The sequence below is a fragment of the Paramormyrops kingsleyae genome, chromosome 20, assembly GCF_048594095.1.
Source record: "Paramormyrops kingsleyae isolate MSU_618 chromosome 20, PKINGS_0.4, whole genome shotgun sequence".
NCBI classification, from domain to species: Eukaryota; Metazoa; Chordata; class Actinopteri; order Osteoglossiformes; family Mormyridae; genus Paramormyrops; species Paramormyrops kingsleyae.
The window spans coordinates 8,938,945-8,957,775 of record NC_132816.1 but is presented as its reverse complement, the minus strand read 5'-3'; the positions used below and the strand labels follow the sequence as shown (position 1 = coordinate 8,957,775).

Here is an 18,831-nt window from a genome sequence, read left to right as displayed (position 1 = left end):
CACACGGAGCTGTACGCCCTCCCGCCCCGCTCCCAACCATCGTAGATCGTTTCCAGCTCCGGCCAATTTTCCACCCAGCTCCAATGAAATCACTTACCGTTCGCTCCAACAAAGAAAACAATCTGCGTTGTATTTTAATTTAAATGAAACTGTAGCCTGGCATGAAAATAACTGAGCAACTATATCCACATTAAAGCAGAAATTATTTATTCCAAGATGTAAGCAGGTCCTGTGCTCCGGCTGCCAACTTGAACTTAGATCAGATGACTGGCATTCGATACAAGTCTGCACAAAAATTTACATGTACTTGTAAATAAACTGTAGGGTTTGCAAACTACCACAGTGATTTCGATGTAGTAAATCTTAGCTTTTAATGGAAAAATGTAGATTTGCCGTAAGATTTCTTGCGTGTCACGCCAGATGTGTGAGAATTGGGAACTCTGCGAACGCGGAGCGAGACGGAGCCAGAGATGAGGGGATGCTCCAGCTTTATTCAAATATGTGCTCGCTCCCGCTCCGTCCAAAATCCTTCCGCGCTCGCCCCGGCTCTGCTCCACTCACATGCTCTGAATGGAACCAAAGTTGAATTTACGGTTTTCAAGTGGGAGCAATAGCAAACAGTTCTTTTTCTTTCAGACACTGAAACAAAAGTGAAGTAAAGCTTTGACATCATACGCCCCCCCCCCCAACACATACTAAAACAACCTAGATCTATCTATCTATCTATCTATCTATCTATCTATCTATCTATCTATCTATCTATCTATCTATCTATCTATCTATCTCATTACTGTTATACATTTTCAGTTTCTCTACTAGTTAGGTTACTAATTCATTAAATTTTTAATTAATTGCATTGGTTTAATGAATTGCAGTTTTTTTCTTAACCTTCAGGTCTAAGGTCACACACACACACACACACACACACACACACACACACATAGTGGCCTGAGATGCTTCCTCTATTCCTGGATCACAAAATATAACTTTCTGCAGTTAAACTGGCAGCAACTATCAGTTAAAATACTTTCAGACTTTCACTGTCATGTTCATAAATTGTTCAAAACGCAAGGCTACATAGGCTGGCAACTCTGAATCAATTGACTCCAAATGTCAATATATGGCATTAACAGGCAGTTTTGTCTTCTAAAATCCAAGTCCTATAGAGAGAATTACCATGATCATTTTGCATATTTATGAGTAAATTGATGCAAATAACACAACTATGGTGTCCTAAGCAGTAGAAAGATGTTACAGATGAGGCATCCATTACCCTATCCTTAAAAAACATAGAGGTTTACATGTAGTATCCCAAAAGAAACCTACAAACTGAAGTAGGTCCCAAGGTGAATTGTTCCAGTGGCCCTATTAGGGCGTGAGATGCATTTTTTTCATTTAGACTACTGAAACCATCAGAGGCCAAGGTAAACGTGACATTGACCCTATATTGTCACAATTTTGTTCTTATGGGAATAAAACCTTCTATAATTCTAATTACCACACTCAAGGGGCTCTAAATGGGTTTATGTATAAAAACAATATGCCACAGTCAACAGATCTAAACTTGGCTGAACCTTTATGGGAGATTATGGAGCAAACCCTGAGACCACCACTATCCAAAATAACACTGAATGAAGGAATTTGTCATACAACAATAGGTTGTTCTTCTTGCATGCTGTGTTGTGTTAAAAAGAAAACTTGAATGACAGGATGGCGTACAGTTACTCACAGAGACCAAGTTGCATTTGCACCACTGTATAGGAAGGATCGAGTAGGTTCTCTCCCCTCAATCTATATGGCTCACATTCACAGCAAAAATACAAATAAGTACAAATGCATATTTTACACATCTTCCATTTACCCTTAATCATTAACAAAAGCAGGATTTAAAGTTCTCAACACCTTGAATTAATTCCAAATCCTATTTATTAAGAAAAATGTTAAATATGACAAAAGAATACAATGAGCGGATGAGACTTTAAAGTATGATTCTTATCAGCCAAAAATGTATGCTATGCAACTAAACAAATTATCATTTGATGTGATTAAAATTAGTGTAGGCTTGCTTGTTGGTTGGCCGCCTATTTGCTCTTATCAGTCACGTTAATGTTTATACAACTGGTTTTAAAAGAGAAGTGATGGATCAATGACAATCTTCTTGGTTCCATATTAAGGCACAATCTGTCTCTTTATTGTTTAATCAGACTCTTACTGAGTTTATACGGCCTAACTTATTCAACATCATTTAAACCTGAACTTCCTTTAAGATGATTTTTTTCCCCTGGATTTTTACTTTCTGTTCCTGACATGTCCAGCTCTTTATTAGGGAAAAGTGGTGAATGAATCCAAATTAAACACTGGGGGACGCAGATATCCTGCACTTGTCTATATATGTATATACAGGCATGGGGAGTAACGGAGCACGTGGAATGACATTCCACATTGAGAATACAAAAAACTAAATATATTTGTTACAATTACAGGAAAATAGACATAATCATATTATAGATACATTTAGAAAAAATGAGGATTATTACCAGGATTACACTTACAATAAATTTTAGAAACAAAGAATGATTTTCTGTAGACACACTACACACACACAACACTACACACACACACACCACCCCACTAAAGCATGCGGTGTCACTAGACCGCTTTTACTGGGGTACGTGCCCCAGTATTTATGTGCTGTGCCCCAGTAAAATCTAATTAAAAAAAATATATATATATGGGTAATGGGGGGGGGGGGGGGGGGGGGGCTTGTGCCCCAGCAGAGCTTTATGTCTAGCAACTCCCCTGCTCTCAAGACACCATTTCCATTTTACTCTAACAAGAAACATTCACCTACCTAAAAGACCAGTACCCCCTACTGAAAGGGAAGGCATTACCCCATCCATATATCCATTTTCTGTATGGCTTGTCCTATTTAGGATTGGGGATGGGGTACAGCAAGGCTGGGAACACCCCAGGATGGGTCACACACACAAACACATATGGGCAATTTGGTAACTCAAATTAACCTCAGCATGTTTTTGGACTGTGGGGGGAAACCAGAATACCTGGAGGAAACCCCACAATGACACAGGAAAGACATGCGAACCCCTCACACATGGAGTGTGTGCTAACCACTGCTGCCCATTACCCCATCCAGTGGTGCATACTGTACTGAAGATCATAGGAGATGAACCAGCTGAGATGAGACGCCTCAAGGGTTTTTAGGGAATTCGTCAAAAAAAAAACTTTTACAACTAATTGGATTACCACCTTCATTACTAAAACTTGATATAAAAATAAAATCTGTTTCAAAACCTATACTTTCTTAATGCATGTCCAGGCTTTGTGCGCCAGCATATTTCGCAGCGGTTGAGAAACATAATGTTCGTCATCAACCAGGACCGCACTTTCGACTTCAACCCCGAACGCGAACCTCCAGGGTTTGGCATCCTCACCGTCTTGTGCGCGTCTGTCGCGTATGCGCAGTAGAGACCACGGGCCCACGGGGAGCTTTCCATTAAAAATTATTTGATTCGCCGCTGCTCATATTTACCAGGGTTTGGGCCAGGAAATGGAACTTAAGTTGGGATTGAAAAAGACTATAGGGAACAGAATTGGAATTGAATTCGATTTTCAGGTAATTCGATTTTCAGTTCCATTTCATGATTTGGATCGAAATTATCAATGCATTCCGGAATGGCCCCAACCAAGTTTTATACAATCCGTCTTTGAAAGAGCACAAGGACGCTCAATTGTGTGCAAATTCAGGGCGTGAAATCGCACAGACGTTAATAAAAGAAGAAACCTTCTACACACGGGAGAGCAAATCTTAAGGTACACACATACAAATTGTAACCCCTTTTATATTGTAAGTCGCTTTGGATAAAAGTGTCCGATGAATAAAATGTAAATGTACATTTACTGGACCGATTCTACTGCGCATGTAAGGGAGGCGTCCGCGTTCACTCACTTCCGTTTTAATGCGCGCTCACGGCAGCGGTAACAACAGAAACGGGCGCGGATAGTGTGTTACTCGAGAAGCGGTTGGACACACGCTTGTCTTCACCGGTTTAAACACTTTAAGCCTCCTCCTTCTCTCCACCCTTTCTGTGCATCGGGGATACAAAACTTTGGCGCCGCAGAGACCGCCGGAGCGAACGAATAAAACCAAACACGTTAGTGCAGTTTTTGCTGCGATCCTACGGCTAGTTACGGACGTCTTTCTCATAGCTACATTTGAAAACTGCCGGAGAAGTTAGCTGGCTAGATAACTAGTTAACGAGATTTTGATTATACTCAAGTATAAACGGCAGTCTGTCTGTTTAATCGTTACTGGTTTAGTTTGTTGATTCATAATAACTGCATAGCTAAGCCATGTGTTGATCCCGTATTAGTTGGTTATATGAATAAACGACGTGGCTACTTAAGTCTGATCTTGCATCTTTGATGCCCTGCCTGATTTATGAATATTAACAGGAAATGGACAGCCTGGATTTCTCCGAGGAAGAGATTGCACAGCAGCTGGCAGACCTGGGTTTTACAGGGCTACCGAGACACAGGCTGCGTGAATTTAAACGGGGTGAGCCTCTTTACATACATCTACCTGGTAAAATGACTGTCAGTAGATAAGCATTAAATGCTTCTCACTATTCTGATGCATAAATGCGTGCAGTTTGAGGCTGATTACCTATACTTAATATTAGCAAGCGTATTTTTCCCTTAATTTGAACACACTTCTTGTCAGACCTCGATCTGCTAATTCGTCAGGAGACGTCCGCTGATTGTACTTCAAGCTACGGTTCTGCATTGGGGTTCGACAGCTGCGACAGTGAGGCGTCTCCTGCACTCGGTAAACAGCATGACCCTTTCCAGTTCAAACATTTCTGAACAGTTGCCTGTACTGGTGTTTTAAGTCTTGTATGCATTGACATACTGGTGTTACAGTGCACTCCACTTTTTGGATATTCATCCTTTCCCCATGATTATTCATGCAGTGCAGGCTGAGCCTGGAGCATATCATAGGAAGCACAGGGAAAGCCCTGGATGGGATGTCGATCTGTAAAGGCTATACATTCAGACACTGCGTGCCATTGAGGGAAACCAGGTCCCCTAAACCTGGCTGCTTAGGGTTGTGGTAGGATACCCAAACTGGAAATTGGGTAGTTTTTCATATACCCCATCTTGACACATTGACACATCTATGAGACACATTACAGCATTTTTTAAGCAGTGTCCTCCAGGATCAGAATATAGGGTTAGTCCCTGGAGCACTGGGATTAAGGGCCTTGCTTAAGGGCTCAAGGGTAAAATTACTCGGCCAAAGATATGAACTGGCACAACATGCCAATTAGCAAAGTTACACACCGCCCCACGGTACATGGCTGCTGTACCACCTGCCACCTGTATTTTTTCGGTGTGCTGTTTAAATATATAGAATTATTCACAGAATTTGCACTGGGTTTCAGGTCTTGTGCTACCTTTTTGTTGTGGGGCGGTTCACTAGGCAGCCCTGGTGCCTTCCACCTTCAGGATTGGGGGTTCAGATCCTGTTTCTGCTTTCTGTGTGTGTGTGTGTGTGTGTGTGTGTGTGTGTGTGTTCTGGCCATGTTGGGTGGGCTTTCGCCTGCAGTCCAAAGGTGTACTTAGGCTAAATGTTATCTCTGTTTTAAGTGTATGTTTTAATGTTTTAGTCTGATATAGATCTGTACTTTTGTCAGTATAGATTATACCAGATTTTTTAACTATATAATGTAAATATTTTGCATTGTTATTTATCTTTTGATTTTGATTCAGATGACAATGCATCTTTCAAAATCGTGGCAGAGTCTTTACCCCCTGAGAGGCAGGTAAGGACAAACGCTTAGCTAGCCAAGCATCAGCATGTGTTCTACAGTGTTCGGCAAGCTACTTAAAAATGTAGCAGGCTAAGTTGCTACTAGTTATTCTACAAAAAATATAGGTGAGTGACTTGAAAGCTATACTTTAGAGAAATGTAACAAGATAAGGCACAACAAATTTTTTTAGCGTGGAAAAAAATGAACATCATTATTCTGAACTGAACAAATATTAGTATGAAGGCTTTCATACCAAGTTCAAGAAATTCACAGTGTGGTGATCTGTTGTTTTATGTCAGCTTTTACACGTGATCAGTCATTTTTTTTTAATACGAAGAAAACATTTAATTTGGCATCCTCTGATGAGATACTCAGTCTTTCCTTTTGATTGTCCAACCCTTCCCCCCCCCCCTCCCCCCGCACTGGCTCTAGGCACGCCTCCCTATGGATGCTGCAGATATACACACCTTCCCAGGGAAAGAGAGACGATGTGATTTGTACGCTCGGTATTCAGTCGCAGCAAAGCATCCCCATGCAGCCTACAGACAGGAAGCTGAAGATGACCTGTGCAGCCATAGTGATTCTGCACTTTCACACATCAGCCTGGCCTCAAAGTCTGAGAGAGAGGGCCTGGCTTCTGGGAAGGCTGTTATGAAGCGCAAAGTTGTAAGGTATGACCCCAGGGCTCAGTGCTGGTACAAATCAAAGTTTATGCCTATAGGAACATTTAAGAGGAAAATTTTACCTGTATGTCTGCAGGAAACAAAGGGGTCGCCTTCATATCTGTGATGAATCCACATGCAGTGCAGGTAACAATTTTGCATCTAATTCTAAACTACAGGTTTAGGAATTAGTTGTGAACCACTTTCAGTAAAATATAGACCTTACTCGATTATTCAAAAGCATTGATTAAAATTTGCTCCCTCAATTTCTCTTCATCTTGTGTAATGCAGTTCATAATAACCATATAATATAAACTATTTATTGTGAATGTGTTTAGTGGAGGGCTGTCCGATACTGGAAAAGTGGTGCCAACAAAACATTTGCTTTTGCTCATTACAAAATATTTAAATACAGTGGAAGACTAATGTCTTTTCCTAGACGGTTCTTGTTCATGTTTCTCCTCTTCACTCATTTTGTTTAATTTTTAAATTGTGTGTGAGTGAGTACACTGTATGAATAAGTCCAACGGTAAGGACAAGCACATGCAGAGCTCATGCAAAAGCAATGGCAGTAAACTTCAGACTTTCTTTTTATTTTACGCATATTTCATAATGTTCAAAAAGAGACCGAAAAATCATATATTTAGTGCCGCACCGATAAGGAAATTTCTGGCCGATACTGATAGCCAAATATTTTGAAAACTGACATCAACAGTGATTGTTGGGGGAGGTTCTGCTTAAATAAGTTTAAAGGGACACTCCACCCGCTTAAATAAAATCCTGAAATTTTAGCAGAGAAATGTTTGCAAAATGCGTTTCTAATTATGTCAAAATATTTCCACAACAAATATTTCCATTTCATGCTGATGTTTTCCTTATATTTAGACACTGTTAGTAGGCTAGGAGAGCAGCTTGAGGGACTGCAGATGTCCGTGTGTTCATATCCTGACTCTGAGCTGCTGCCTGAGGATAGAGACTCCCTGAGTGACGTATGCGACTCTGAGGCTACAGTCTGTGATCTGTCCTCTCGGTCAGGCCTTCGTCCGTATACCGGGGCCATGGTAGGTACTCCCACCCTATCTGCTGAAGCTTGGCTTCTCCTGAGACGTTACACTGCACAGTAAAGTGTTGTTTGCATGAGCCCTAATTTATCATCACTGAACTTTTATATTCATTATACACAAACAGCGCCTTGCATTTGTCAAAGCCTAAATTCTTTAACAGTACAGGTCGCAGAGTGAGAGTGACATACTGCCTCGTCCAAAATCCTGTAAGTATTCTGAATTGGAGCTTTGCTATTTAAATAGTGAGCAGGAAGGTGTTTTCACACATCTGCTCCCCTTCCACAGTTATCCAGTCGCAGCATAAGCATCCTCACATGAGGAACGTGAAGAAGACTGATCTGGTTGCAAAGTAAGCTGTATAGTTCTGATTTTCCACCTTAACATCATCCAAGTTCTTGTCCAGTACTAACTTGGCTTGTTTCACAGGTATTTCAAGTACAAACAAGACTGGGAAACCTTCAGAGTACCAGGAGAGAAGGATCGGAAAGAACTGCGCTGGGAGATACGGGTATTTTAATGCTCAGATTATTGCTGACTCATGACCTGCTGTATGCGGTGCTTTGACTTCATTATCTAGTTGCCTTTGGAACATATGGATTTACAACTTACTTTAGTTTTTTGCATAAATTAACAAGTATTGTCCTTGGGCAATTTATCATCGAGCAGCTGAACTGTTGTTGAATGTGGGACACATAAAAGCCTGTGCAATTATTGTTCTGAACCCCAACTCCAAAATCAATGTCCTTCTGTGACTCACTCCTTTGTTTTTTATTGGAAATGACAATTTGCTGAATTGCTTCAGCTGCATCCTGTTGTCTTAATTTAAAAAGGTGATTACAGTGAATACTTAGGAGCACTGGAAGTAAAAAATAGATAAATATGACCCTGATCTAAATGGTTTAAGGGAAAATCAGAAAGGTGAGGTGTGTTAATCTCAACTGGATAAATGCATACCACTTACTGTGACCTATTACAGTGTGGCAGCTGATTTTCTTCGTTTATTCCATTCAAACCACAATGACTGCAGTCTTTCAATAGTGACAATAGTGCATCTCATTAGTCTGAATGGATGAGAAACTGGCTGAACAAATGATTTTTAACTTTAATTGGATTTCAACGTTTTACTGTATAATTTCTTTTTGCAGGAGCAAATGATGTACAAAAGCCAGCCTGTACCAGTAAGTACACCCTTAAATTTTAGCCCTATACCCACTGCAATTCACTTGATCAAGAATACTTTGATCTCGTAAATCACAGAATGAGGCTGCACAGTGACGTTTTGACCTGTCATATCTGGTTCAGGCGTACAAGGACTTAAGCCCTCAATGAACTCCATGTATTTCCATGCTCAGGATTTTGGGCCTGCTTGCCTTTCTCGATGTTACAAATTTCAGCTCCAGATAAGGGCAATAACTAATCTAACATTAACTGGTAATAACTGATGACAAAATTTATCAGCATGATTTTAAAATGCTGGATTAGTGCTGCTTTTGAAAACACCAGCATACCATGCTATAAAGTACAATTCTTAGCAAGCAAAATATGGTTGAGAGCAGATCTGTTTCACTGCCACTTTGTCACTTTTAAATAGTTATTAAAACTGTGACTTAATTTGCAGTTCTTTAAATCTTGTTGTGGCCCACCTAATCAGTTATTGGCTGATCACATGATTATCGAAATCGTTTTTTGCAATCCTACTCTGGATATTAATCCGAAGCACATCATGTTACTTGACTTTTTCCCGCTCCTTCACTTACAGAAGCCTCGAAGGACATATGTGCCAAACAGCTACGTCGTTCCGACACAGAAAAAACGATCAGCACTGAGATGGGAGGTGCGACATTATTTAGCCAATGGGATCCTTCCCTCTAATGTCACTTAGATCCTCTTTTAAGTGTCTTAATCTTGTACACGTGTGTTATGAACTGTAAGATGTTAGCAGATGCTGAGCATTTTATTTAAATATTTATACACAATGTTTTTAAACAGTTGAGTGGTGCTGTATTTAGGGAAAGTCGCTATAGGGGAGCCTGAAGGGGTACAGCGGCGTGAACCGTGAGTCATGCCACAGCAGCTTCTTCTCCAGAAATTTCACAGCGTCCAGCGTGAGCACCAGGCTCTCGTGCTTCAGCATGCTGTGAACGTTCAGGCCTGTCGGGGATAAAAGGAGGGTCAGTCAGCATTAAGGATATCTGTTGCACCACCCTTTCCAATCACACAGCTGTCTCATTACTGCAACATAACTGGTACCAAGTACTGACGAGTAAACACTTGCTAGTTCTGGTTCTCTAATTTAATTAGCTCAGGATAATGGTCTATGCAAGAACGTCAGGGCACAGACTGCCCCGCCCGATCTAGGCCACTACTTTCTTTTGCATTGGATGAGACCTGTGAAGCTGCTTCTATCTATTCATGTATCTGTAAATATGGACTGCAATTGTTTTTCAACTGAACTCTCCCTGCCCTGGATACAAATGTAACATCGCCTCAGGAGACAACTGTGATAATAATAAAGCTTTTTTTAAAAAAAAAACTGATCATCAGAGAGGGATAGAGCAATTCTTACCAATGGCTGGAAGAACATTCACCATCTTTAAACCTGCTGCTGCTTGGAGCAAGTTTTCAGGAAAGGCTTCATTGCTGTGAGACACATTATTGCCAAAGAGACGTACATGTTCACCATAAAATGTCATAACTATGAATAAGCACTAACTGAGCATGCAAGTTAAAAGCAGATACTTACGCGTCTACAAAGAGCACAGACTCGCCCCACTGCCTGTGCCGTACAATGTCGAGCAGGAATTCAGGGTCAGGGGTTGGCATCTCCAGATTATCCACAACATGAAGATAGTCCTTATGATAAAGGCCAAAAAAGACCACTTGAATAATGCCCGATTCCAACAGAGCAGTCTACACAATTACATGTACTCGATGCACAATGAAGCACATAAAATTCATTTAATTTTATTCACTCGGGGATCGTACCATGTTTTTATGATACAACCATATATATTGACTGAAGTACTATCAAGTGACGTCCAGTTGTGCTTAAATTCCATAAGAGCCTTAATAAAATTTATCAAGACATCCAAAGCGGATGTCAGCGAATGTATTTTACAGTCTGCACCATGCCACGAGAATCAAAAACAAACTGATTGTGCTGCCACTATAAAGGTATAATAGTGTGTGATATTGTATTTTATGTCACAGTACATTTGACTTCTCCCCTATAATGACTTTTCGACTGACGTACGTCTTCACTTCTGGGATGAAACTCAGATTCAAGTTGATGGATACTTGTATTTTAATGCGAATGAAGAAGTTTGGTTTAACCCGGCTTGTGAGTGAACAGACGGTAACGTGGAGGCCAAGAGCCACGTCCTACCTGAGCCAGCTTGGACGTCAGGGCCACCTTCAGTCCCATGACTCGCACCTTCATGGGCAGCATATAATAGTAGCTTGTTGGTCCTCTGGGGCCGTGAGAGATACCACCTGTAAATAAAAGTTCATATTTGGCATCGTGCTGATGAAATGCTGAAGTAAAGAGGAAACGGCCCAAGCTGGCCGTCCAGCCTCCAGACAAGGAGAAACACGTGGCTGAGGAAAGCGGAGCTGGAGCGGCCTTTGGGTACCTCCCCTCCAGAGCGGCGACCTGATGCTGCCGTGCCGTGCGCGGCCACTGCCCTTCTGGGCCCAGGGCTTCTTCCCCCCGCCGCTCACTTCTGCTCTGCTCTTTACTTTAGCGTGGCTCTGTAAGGAAACCAGACCTCATCACAGGTGTGTGTTTGCACTTATTACATTGTGAGGACCAGATTTCCCCACAATGCAAAAAAAAAAAAAAAACTATTTTGACCTTTTGTGGACTATTTTTTGGTCCCACAAGGGGAAACTCGGTGTCATAAAACTGACTACAATCAAAAAGTCTCATTTTGTTTGGTTACTTGTGGTTAACGTTGGGACTGGGTAGAGGTTAAGGTTGTCATTGCTGGGATTAGGGTTTTGCCCATAGAAATGAAAGTCCCCATGAAGATATAATATGTGAGTGACTGGCCTTTGGTCCGGAGTGTTCCCCAGTGTGGCACAGGCTCCAAAAGGTATTACATTTTTACAAAAGCAAAATGCATCTGTTTGATGACAGTTTTTTAAATAAAAAACCAAAATACCAGTCAGCAAGTGTCAGAGTGTATATCATTTTAAAAAATTTACGAGTGGACACAAATCCTGTACACATTTTACATAGTTGTTAAATTATACAAGTCAAAAGCTTCTTCACATCCTTTATTTTTGATCAAACGTCAATTACACGGCCTGCAGTCACTTTTCCTTAACCCCACTGACGTGATTTGGGATGAAATGTACAGAAAGGACAAGATCACTTGTGGGAACTTCTGCAGCAATTTTGGAGTGCATTTCAGAATAATACCTTGAGTAAGGCTACGTTCACACTGCCAGCCACATCCTTCAATTCCGATTTTTTGCTCAGATCGGATTTGTCTATCTTGACGGTTCACATTCATAACTACAAGTGACCTGTATCTGACTGTAATGTTAATGCATCGGTCCTCCGAAACATCAAGCATACGCACATTAATACGTTTTTACACAGGTAAAAAGCTGGTCGTAAAATTGGCACGTTGTGCGACCATGACCGCTACACTGATTCGAGTCTTGCCTCAAACTTTGACTTAAGGCTCTTTATTTTTCTTTGGCATTCTATCCACGTTCGTTTATGTCCACGCTGTGCCATTTCTTTGGCAATTATTTCAAATACTACTCTATTACGATAGGTTCCTTCCAGTTTAGCTTGAACAGATTAATTTCCCCAAATATCAATTAAATCCCAAACTTCTCCATCTTTCCACTGACTGTTATTGCAGCTCTCCTCCATTTTTACCTTCCCGTGCAGGCTGATGTCAGCGCATGCGTATAAGCAAAGAGCCACATGAATTCCGATTTGAGCGTCACATTCAGGTCGCATGGCTGCGAATCGGATACATATGAGATTTAGTACCACATATGAAAGTAACACAAATCTGATTTGAAAAGATCAGATTTGCATGTCCACACAGCCCTGAAAAGATCAGATCTGTGTCACATTAAGGAAAAAAAATCTGATTTGAGTCACTTCAGCATGGCAGTGTGAACGTAGCCTAATAAATGCCTAGAGATTTTTTCAGCTATACTCACTGTCACAGTGAGTATTTTACTATTAGTAGTTTAATTGCCATTCTGTACCTTTTTTTCCCTTTGTACAGTACTATGCAAAAGTCTTAGGCAGCTAAAGAAAATGTTTTAATGATCTTTATATACGTGCAAAACTATGATATACCTGTTATAGTGTGTTAGCTTAGCCATTCCAAAATCCCATTTTTCCAGCAATCATACAATACACCCATGTATTTGACTCTACCACTAGCACACGCCATATAGATAATCATTATGTCATTGACTTAACTGATCAAGTTAAGTGAGCTGGTGGTGAAATTCAGTAAATATGTGGAATGGCTGAGGTGCCCTTGAGGAGATGCTTGGGAACTGAAGCTGTGTTCATCTATCCATTCAAATAGATATTAGTAACTTTTTGGAGTACAGAAGAAATTCTAACTAGTTTTTAATTGTGTTATTCTTAATTTGCATGTGTACTAATGTTAAATTGCGTTTTTTTTTGTTCTGAACACATATACCTTTACTATCCAGATAAATAGCTTTAAACATTTCTTTTGACTGCCTTAGACTTTTACACAGTACTGTATGTCACACTGTAATAAGCTCCAAGCTTCAGACTGCGTGTGTACATGAAATTTCATTTTTCATATTTAAAAGTCAGTTTCTTTTTAAGCAGCTAAAATCTGGCATCTTATGTGTCACAATAAGCAGTTCAATTATTTCACAGGTTCAAACTGTTAGACACTTACGATTCTTTTGAAATTTCTCTGCCAGACTTCAACTGCATGCAGTATGTCAATTCTGAAAAGGTAATACAAATGTGAACTTCAGAAAACTCAGGTCAAAATAAAAAAATGTTGCCTGCAATAATCCAGCCTGGAGCCTTAATACCTGTATACATATTCCCACTGTACATCCTGCTACAACACATGATATTACAGCAGAAATCTGTTAACCTTTGGTACGGGGCCCAAATTCCTCAGCTCTGACTTACGTAGTTTTTAACCCACCGGTCCCTCAGCCTGGAACTCCCAAAGCTCTCATGAATGCAGGTTTTCCACAGACATACCACAAGAACCAGGCCTGGAAAATGCTAGCCTGACCACAAACATGCAGATAATCCTGTACTAACAAATATCAGCACCGCTACAATGGGCGAAGGAAATAATGAACCCAAGTAACTACTGCATGAGCTAAAACAAGCTCCAGATTACATCACAGTTCAGAGCAGGGCTGGCTTTTACTAGTATATCATATGATTACTGTTTGTCATATTAACCCCATGTAGTGGTGCACAATATGGCCAAAATTTCACATCACAATATTTTTGGTTATAATCACAATCCACTACATAGATCATTTTTTTTTGTTTTGTTTACAAACCACAATGGAATGTATGTAGTAATGTTAAAATTTCCTTCCAAAATCTAAAGCAGCAAAACCTGAGTGCGAACAATCTGTATTGAGTTTAATGAAATACCTGTATGAGTAGATAAGACAAATCTAGCCATGCCATCTGTTGTACGAACGGTATCTTGAAAAAAGCAGTTTTCAAAAATACAGTACACTGATCCAAATTTTGCATATATAAAACATTTCCACACAATGAATGAAAAACAGTGATGTCCTGACTTTTTTGGTACCCCTAACCAACCCATTCAATATTTATATTTACAGATTCTGAGTCCCAAGCAAGCAAGCAAAGAAGGCTGAGTTAATAAATACTTAGCCTTGGATCCATGTATGATGGTTATTCATAATAAAGTTTGAAGGGCATGCAAATTGGATGAGTTTACTGGGCGAATAATAAAAATAATAATACAATAAAAACAAAGAATGCCAGTAGATGGCCTTGACATATGGGAGAAACCCAAAAAAAAAAAAATGGAAGAGTTGTCAGGTATTTCGTAATAATGACTTAGAATCTCATAATTACGAGATCAGGTAAGATTTTTTTTTTCCCTTGTGAATACAATGCGCTTCCGTATGAAACAGATCAGGTCTCACTCAAAACCCCTAAACAGTTGTTTCTTTTTCCCCCTCACCTGTAACCTAACTGGTGGGGAAAGATTCTACAAATTATGAAGTGGAATGTGCAAGAAAGGAATAAGTATACTTTCAAACCTGCATATCATAAAGACTCTCTGCATTAACTTCAACATTTCTAGGTGATCCAACAAGTCATTCTAGAAATTGTACAAGTGCGTGCAGAATGACTATGGCTTAGATGGCCAGACCAAATGACAGGGCTGTCTGTGGAACAGACGGCATCAAATATAGTTATATTTATTGTATTAGGACTAAATAACACCCTGTTGCTGCCTCCTCTCGAAAGGACGGCACTACAAACATTGCAGGTAGCTGTTGGCCTACTTTGCGATTGCAATTTAAAGATTTTTTTTTTTGATAATTTGTAGTTTCAAGCCATGTGGCTCAGGCTTACAGCAGAGTGATGGAACCTTACAACCTGTGCAACTGATGTAAATTGGGCAGATACAAGAAATGAAATAGATCAGTCTATTGGGCTGTGGTACCAGATACTGAAGAACTGAAAAATGCCTGGATCGCCCTTGATTTTGATCTTTGATATGTGCTCAGGACATTTCTGATGAAGAACCTTTTGTTGATACCCAATTATTATCATATCTTGCACATGTCACCTCTTTTGCAACTGTGGCACATGAATTTCATCTGAACACATCACAATAAAACTTGATACTGCAACGTAATTGAATGTAACTGAAATTGTCTTGGATCAATATTGAGGAAGATTTAAGTGAACAAAGTTTTAACTCTTTTGGGGGATGTTAACTGGCACTGCTGAATGACATCACAACGCAAGGTGGGGTATTTTTTTGGCTGAATTCAAAAAATGACTATGGCATTTTACAGGGCGAGGAGACGTGCGATATAACACCAACATGTTATGCACATGCAATTCTCACATCACACAGACTGCAATAGTCAGCTGGGTTGAGATCTGTTTTTTTTTCATACCTTCATACTGTCCAGAAATTATATAGCATTTTACTTTGTCATAGGCAAACTTAGCAAGTATTCAAATTTTAATTATTCCTTTTCAAAATTATCTAGTACTTTTTTAAAAATAGTTTAAAAAGTTTACAGCTTTTGCATGAGCTCTGCAAGTGTTCTCTGAGCCAATCATTCATTTTTATCACTGTTTAAAAACCACTCCTAGACAGATTTGTGACGGAGGTGTGACATCACGTTACATTATAGCGCAATTCTGTAGTCACGCTGTGTATATATTCTGTATACACACTGTATCTCTCCATTTTTGCTGTTATCTTCACTAATGTGGTAATTTAAGTGTGTTAATGACCCATATTATGTATGCTGAATTTGCAGGAATTAAAATTATGTAAAAATCCTGAGATTCCACCATGAATGTCAGGCCCTGCACTGTGGAAAAAAATGACCTCACTATGATGCCCCTGTCATTCTCCTGCGCCCTGTCTCACTAACACATCCTAACATTTTTATTGAAGAGAGAAGGAGAAGAATGAGAAAGTCTGATAGAATTGTGTGATGGAAAAACAAGCGGGCTGGGATTGTAAAGCATGTCCCAGTAGAGCCATATGTCCAGTTTTCCATCTATTGTATTACCCTCATAGAATTTAAACAGTCAATGGATAAATACCTTTTCATGCCATAGTGACACAATAATGAATGTTCTTTGCATTATAATCCATTGACAGGGAGAACTCTTGTACCTCAGAGACTTTATTTACACAAAATGTTGTTTATATTTGGTTAGAAATTGCCTCGTGTTATTTTATTTTATACTCATGTTAATATTTAGATTTTAACAAGCTAAGCAAATCTGAATAAAGTTAATTGCACTGTGATGGTAATTGTTAGCCTGGTATAATAGGTTTTTGTACAAGTTTTACATAACTCAAGTTAAATTTAACCATTGGCAAAGCCCCATGAAAACTGCAAATGAATTGTTGGAATCCAGTCAAATTCTCATTTGAATCATGCAGGTTAGGTCATTGTTATTTTCAATGGTATAAATACTGTCTTAAGTAGTAGTATTGGTACTCAGTATAGGCAAGTACACAAATGTAAATACTCACTCGGTCTGGAAAAAAATGGTATTGTTGCAACCCTAATTAAAACAAATGTGCTGCACTGAAACACATTTTACCATAGATGTGAGCTTATTTCATCACTTACAGATGTTCAGAAAGCTATACCTGGGGTGCACAGCAAAGACATCTGGGTGAAGCTCAACCACACCCAGCTGGTCCTCCCCGCGACTTCTCAAGGACTCCAGCCATGCCTGCCTGGGGCGCAGATGCCGCGCAATCTCTGCTTCACACTTGTGCAGCACTGGGACACTGTCCGTTGGCAATGGCCGAACTAAAAAACAAACAAAAAAATCCTCTCAAAGACACAAGTACGTATAGTACAAGTATTTAGCTTATAGTAATTCAGCAACAATCTTTTTTTAAACTCCACAAAAAAAAATGCGAACAGCTACTGTATATTAATACTGAACCCACAACACAGGGGTCAGAGGTTGTTGCAGTTCAACCTCAGTTGTCTTAAGCAAAGGCTACGGGTGATCACATTTCAATACGCGTAGCAAAATTGACTGCAATGTTTTCCCCATTACTTTAGGTTAAAGGGAAAGAAACGGATTCATAGAAAAAAGCCTTACGTCTGCGCTGGACTTCAACCAGGTTCGGTGGAATTAGCAGGTTGGATGGCAGCGCACTTTCTCCCGCAAACGTTGAAGATAACTGGGATAACAAAATTAAACAACAGCAGTGACTAACGTTACCTTTCTATTAAATGATTCCCGTTATGAGTGGTATACCAGTGTGCCATGTGCAACTCGTTGCCGAATCTAGACACCCCGGGTTTTTGCAACTGCGACAAAAACTTACCCGTTTACCAAGTGCGAGGCAGCAAACATTCAGCCCGCTCCGGAACATGTTCATCATTTTTACTAACAAGACATATACCTGCCTTACAATTTTGACTGTCACGCCATTGAGGTCACCTCACTTCGTCGATTAGAGATGATGTTTGAGTTAAATATTCTTGTCTCGAATATGACTTCCGCCACCTAGTGGCAAGGGGGTATCACATGCATCACTAATACACGACTCTATCCTGACATTAAGGGAGCAATTCACTCCAAGACTGAAATCATATGCTTTAGTGGGAATTTAGTGAACTGCGCCTTTAAGCCTTATGTCTAAAATGAAATGCATTTGACATAAAATGAAATATAACGATGGTTTGTTTGCAATTTGTAGAAGTACGTGAACAGTACCTCCCTTATTTGTTAGTAAATTGATTCACAATGTACGGTGGGACATAATGGACACTTCACAATAGCACCATTTTCCGTTGGAAGGGTACTCTTAGGGACAATTTAGGCCATTTTATGGGCACCATATCACATTTTCTTCTTTTCTTACATAAGGGGACTCATTAAAACATTTAATCACATATTCTGTTGTTATATAGGGCACATCGTCATACTGTATTATCCTATAATGAAGAGGGCACGCCAGACGTAAATAGCTGCCAAAAGTTCCATTGTCGCCACTCTAAAGGACACTTTACTTACATTTTTTTTTCAGCCACAGAAGCACCATTCTAGCTCCTCTCCAAGTCGACCAGTGCATACCAAATTCATCAGGTATTTGACCCAATCTGAATTTTAAATTCAAATATATTATCCCGATTTGTTTCTAGATTTACAATTATATCAACATGGTTTTACGTCGTTTCACCATGTACGGCTCAATTAATGATTTTATTAATTAGTTTAAATTTAATTCAATTCCAGTTAATAATTTAATTAATAAATTAGACATGCATTACGAATGTAAATTATACATACATACATAAATGATACATAGAATACAGATACATATCAACATTAACAAGCCTCCATAGATGGGGTAGTGCCTATATATCTGAGGTACTCAAATGTTGCTGAACAGTACGTAGCATTGTAAAAGACGACTCAGACGAGTCATATGAGTGTACGTGTGTGAGGAGTTATGAGAGCTCAGTTTGAGGGGGAGGAGTGCGAAACAGTGGTGAATGTTTCCAAACGTCATT

General features: G+C 39.7%; 2 protein-coding genes across 3 annotated transcripts; one reads left to right on the top strand and one right to left on the bottom strand.

The window, feature by feature from the left end:
* The first annotated feature begins 3,508 nt into the window (after positions 1–3,508).
* On the top strand, positions 3,509–10,094 carry hyls1 (HYLS1 centriolar and ciliogenesis associated). 2 transcript variants are annotated; one of them, XM_023824988.2, is made up of 12 exons: positions 3,509–3,831; positions 4,474–4,576; positions 4,742–4,846; positions 5,791–5,843; positions 6,264–6,502; positions 6,591–6,640; positions 7,379–7,554; positions 7,718–7,763; positions 7,843–7,906; positions 7,984–8,065; positions 8,703–8,735; positions 9,317–10,094. In XM_023824988.2, exons 2-12 carry the CDS (start codon positions 4,477–4,479, stop codon positions 9,437–9,439), a joined length of 1,071 nt encoding a protein of 356 aa, XP_023680756.2. In that variant the 5' UTR covers positions 3,509–3,831; positions 4,474–4,476; the 3' UTR covers positions 9,440–10,094. The 2 variants fall into 2 exon arrangements, with proteins under 2 accessions (XP_023680756.2, XP_023680755.2); XM_023824987.2 differs by lacking the exon at positions 3,509–3,831 and adding an exon at positions 3,969–4,172.
* Positions 9,493–17,802, bottom strand: mrpl4 (mitochondrial ribosomal protein L4). Its single transcript, XM_023824989.2, has 9 exons — positions 17,640–17,802; positions 17,411–17,492; positions 16,944–17,109; positions 13,473–13,524; positions 11,190–11,307; positions 10,943–11,049; positions 10,301–10,410; positions 10,124–10,197; positions 9,493–9,708 (listed from the first exon to the last, which is right to left on the bottom strand). The coding sequence occupies exons 1-9, from the start codon at positions 17,694–17,696 to the stop codon at positions 9,563–9,565; spliced, it is 912 nt and encodes a 303-aa protein (XP_023680757.1). The 5' UTR covers positions 17,697–17,802; the 3' UTR covers positions 9,493–9,562.
* Between the last annotated feature and the right edge of the window lie 1,029 nt (positions 17,803–18,831).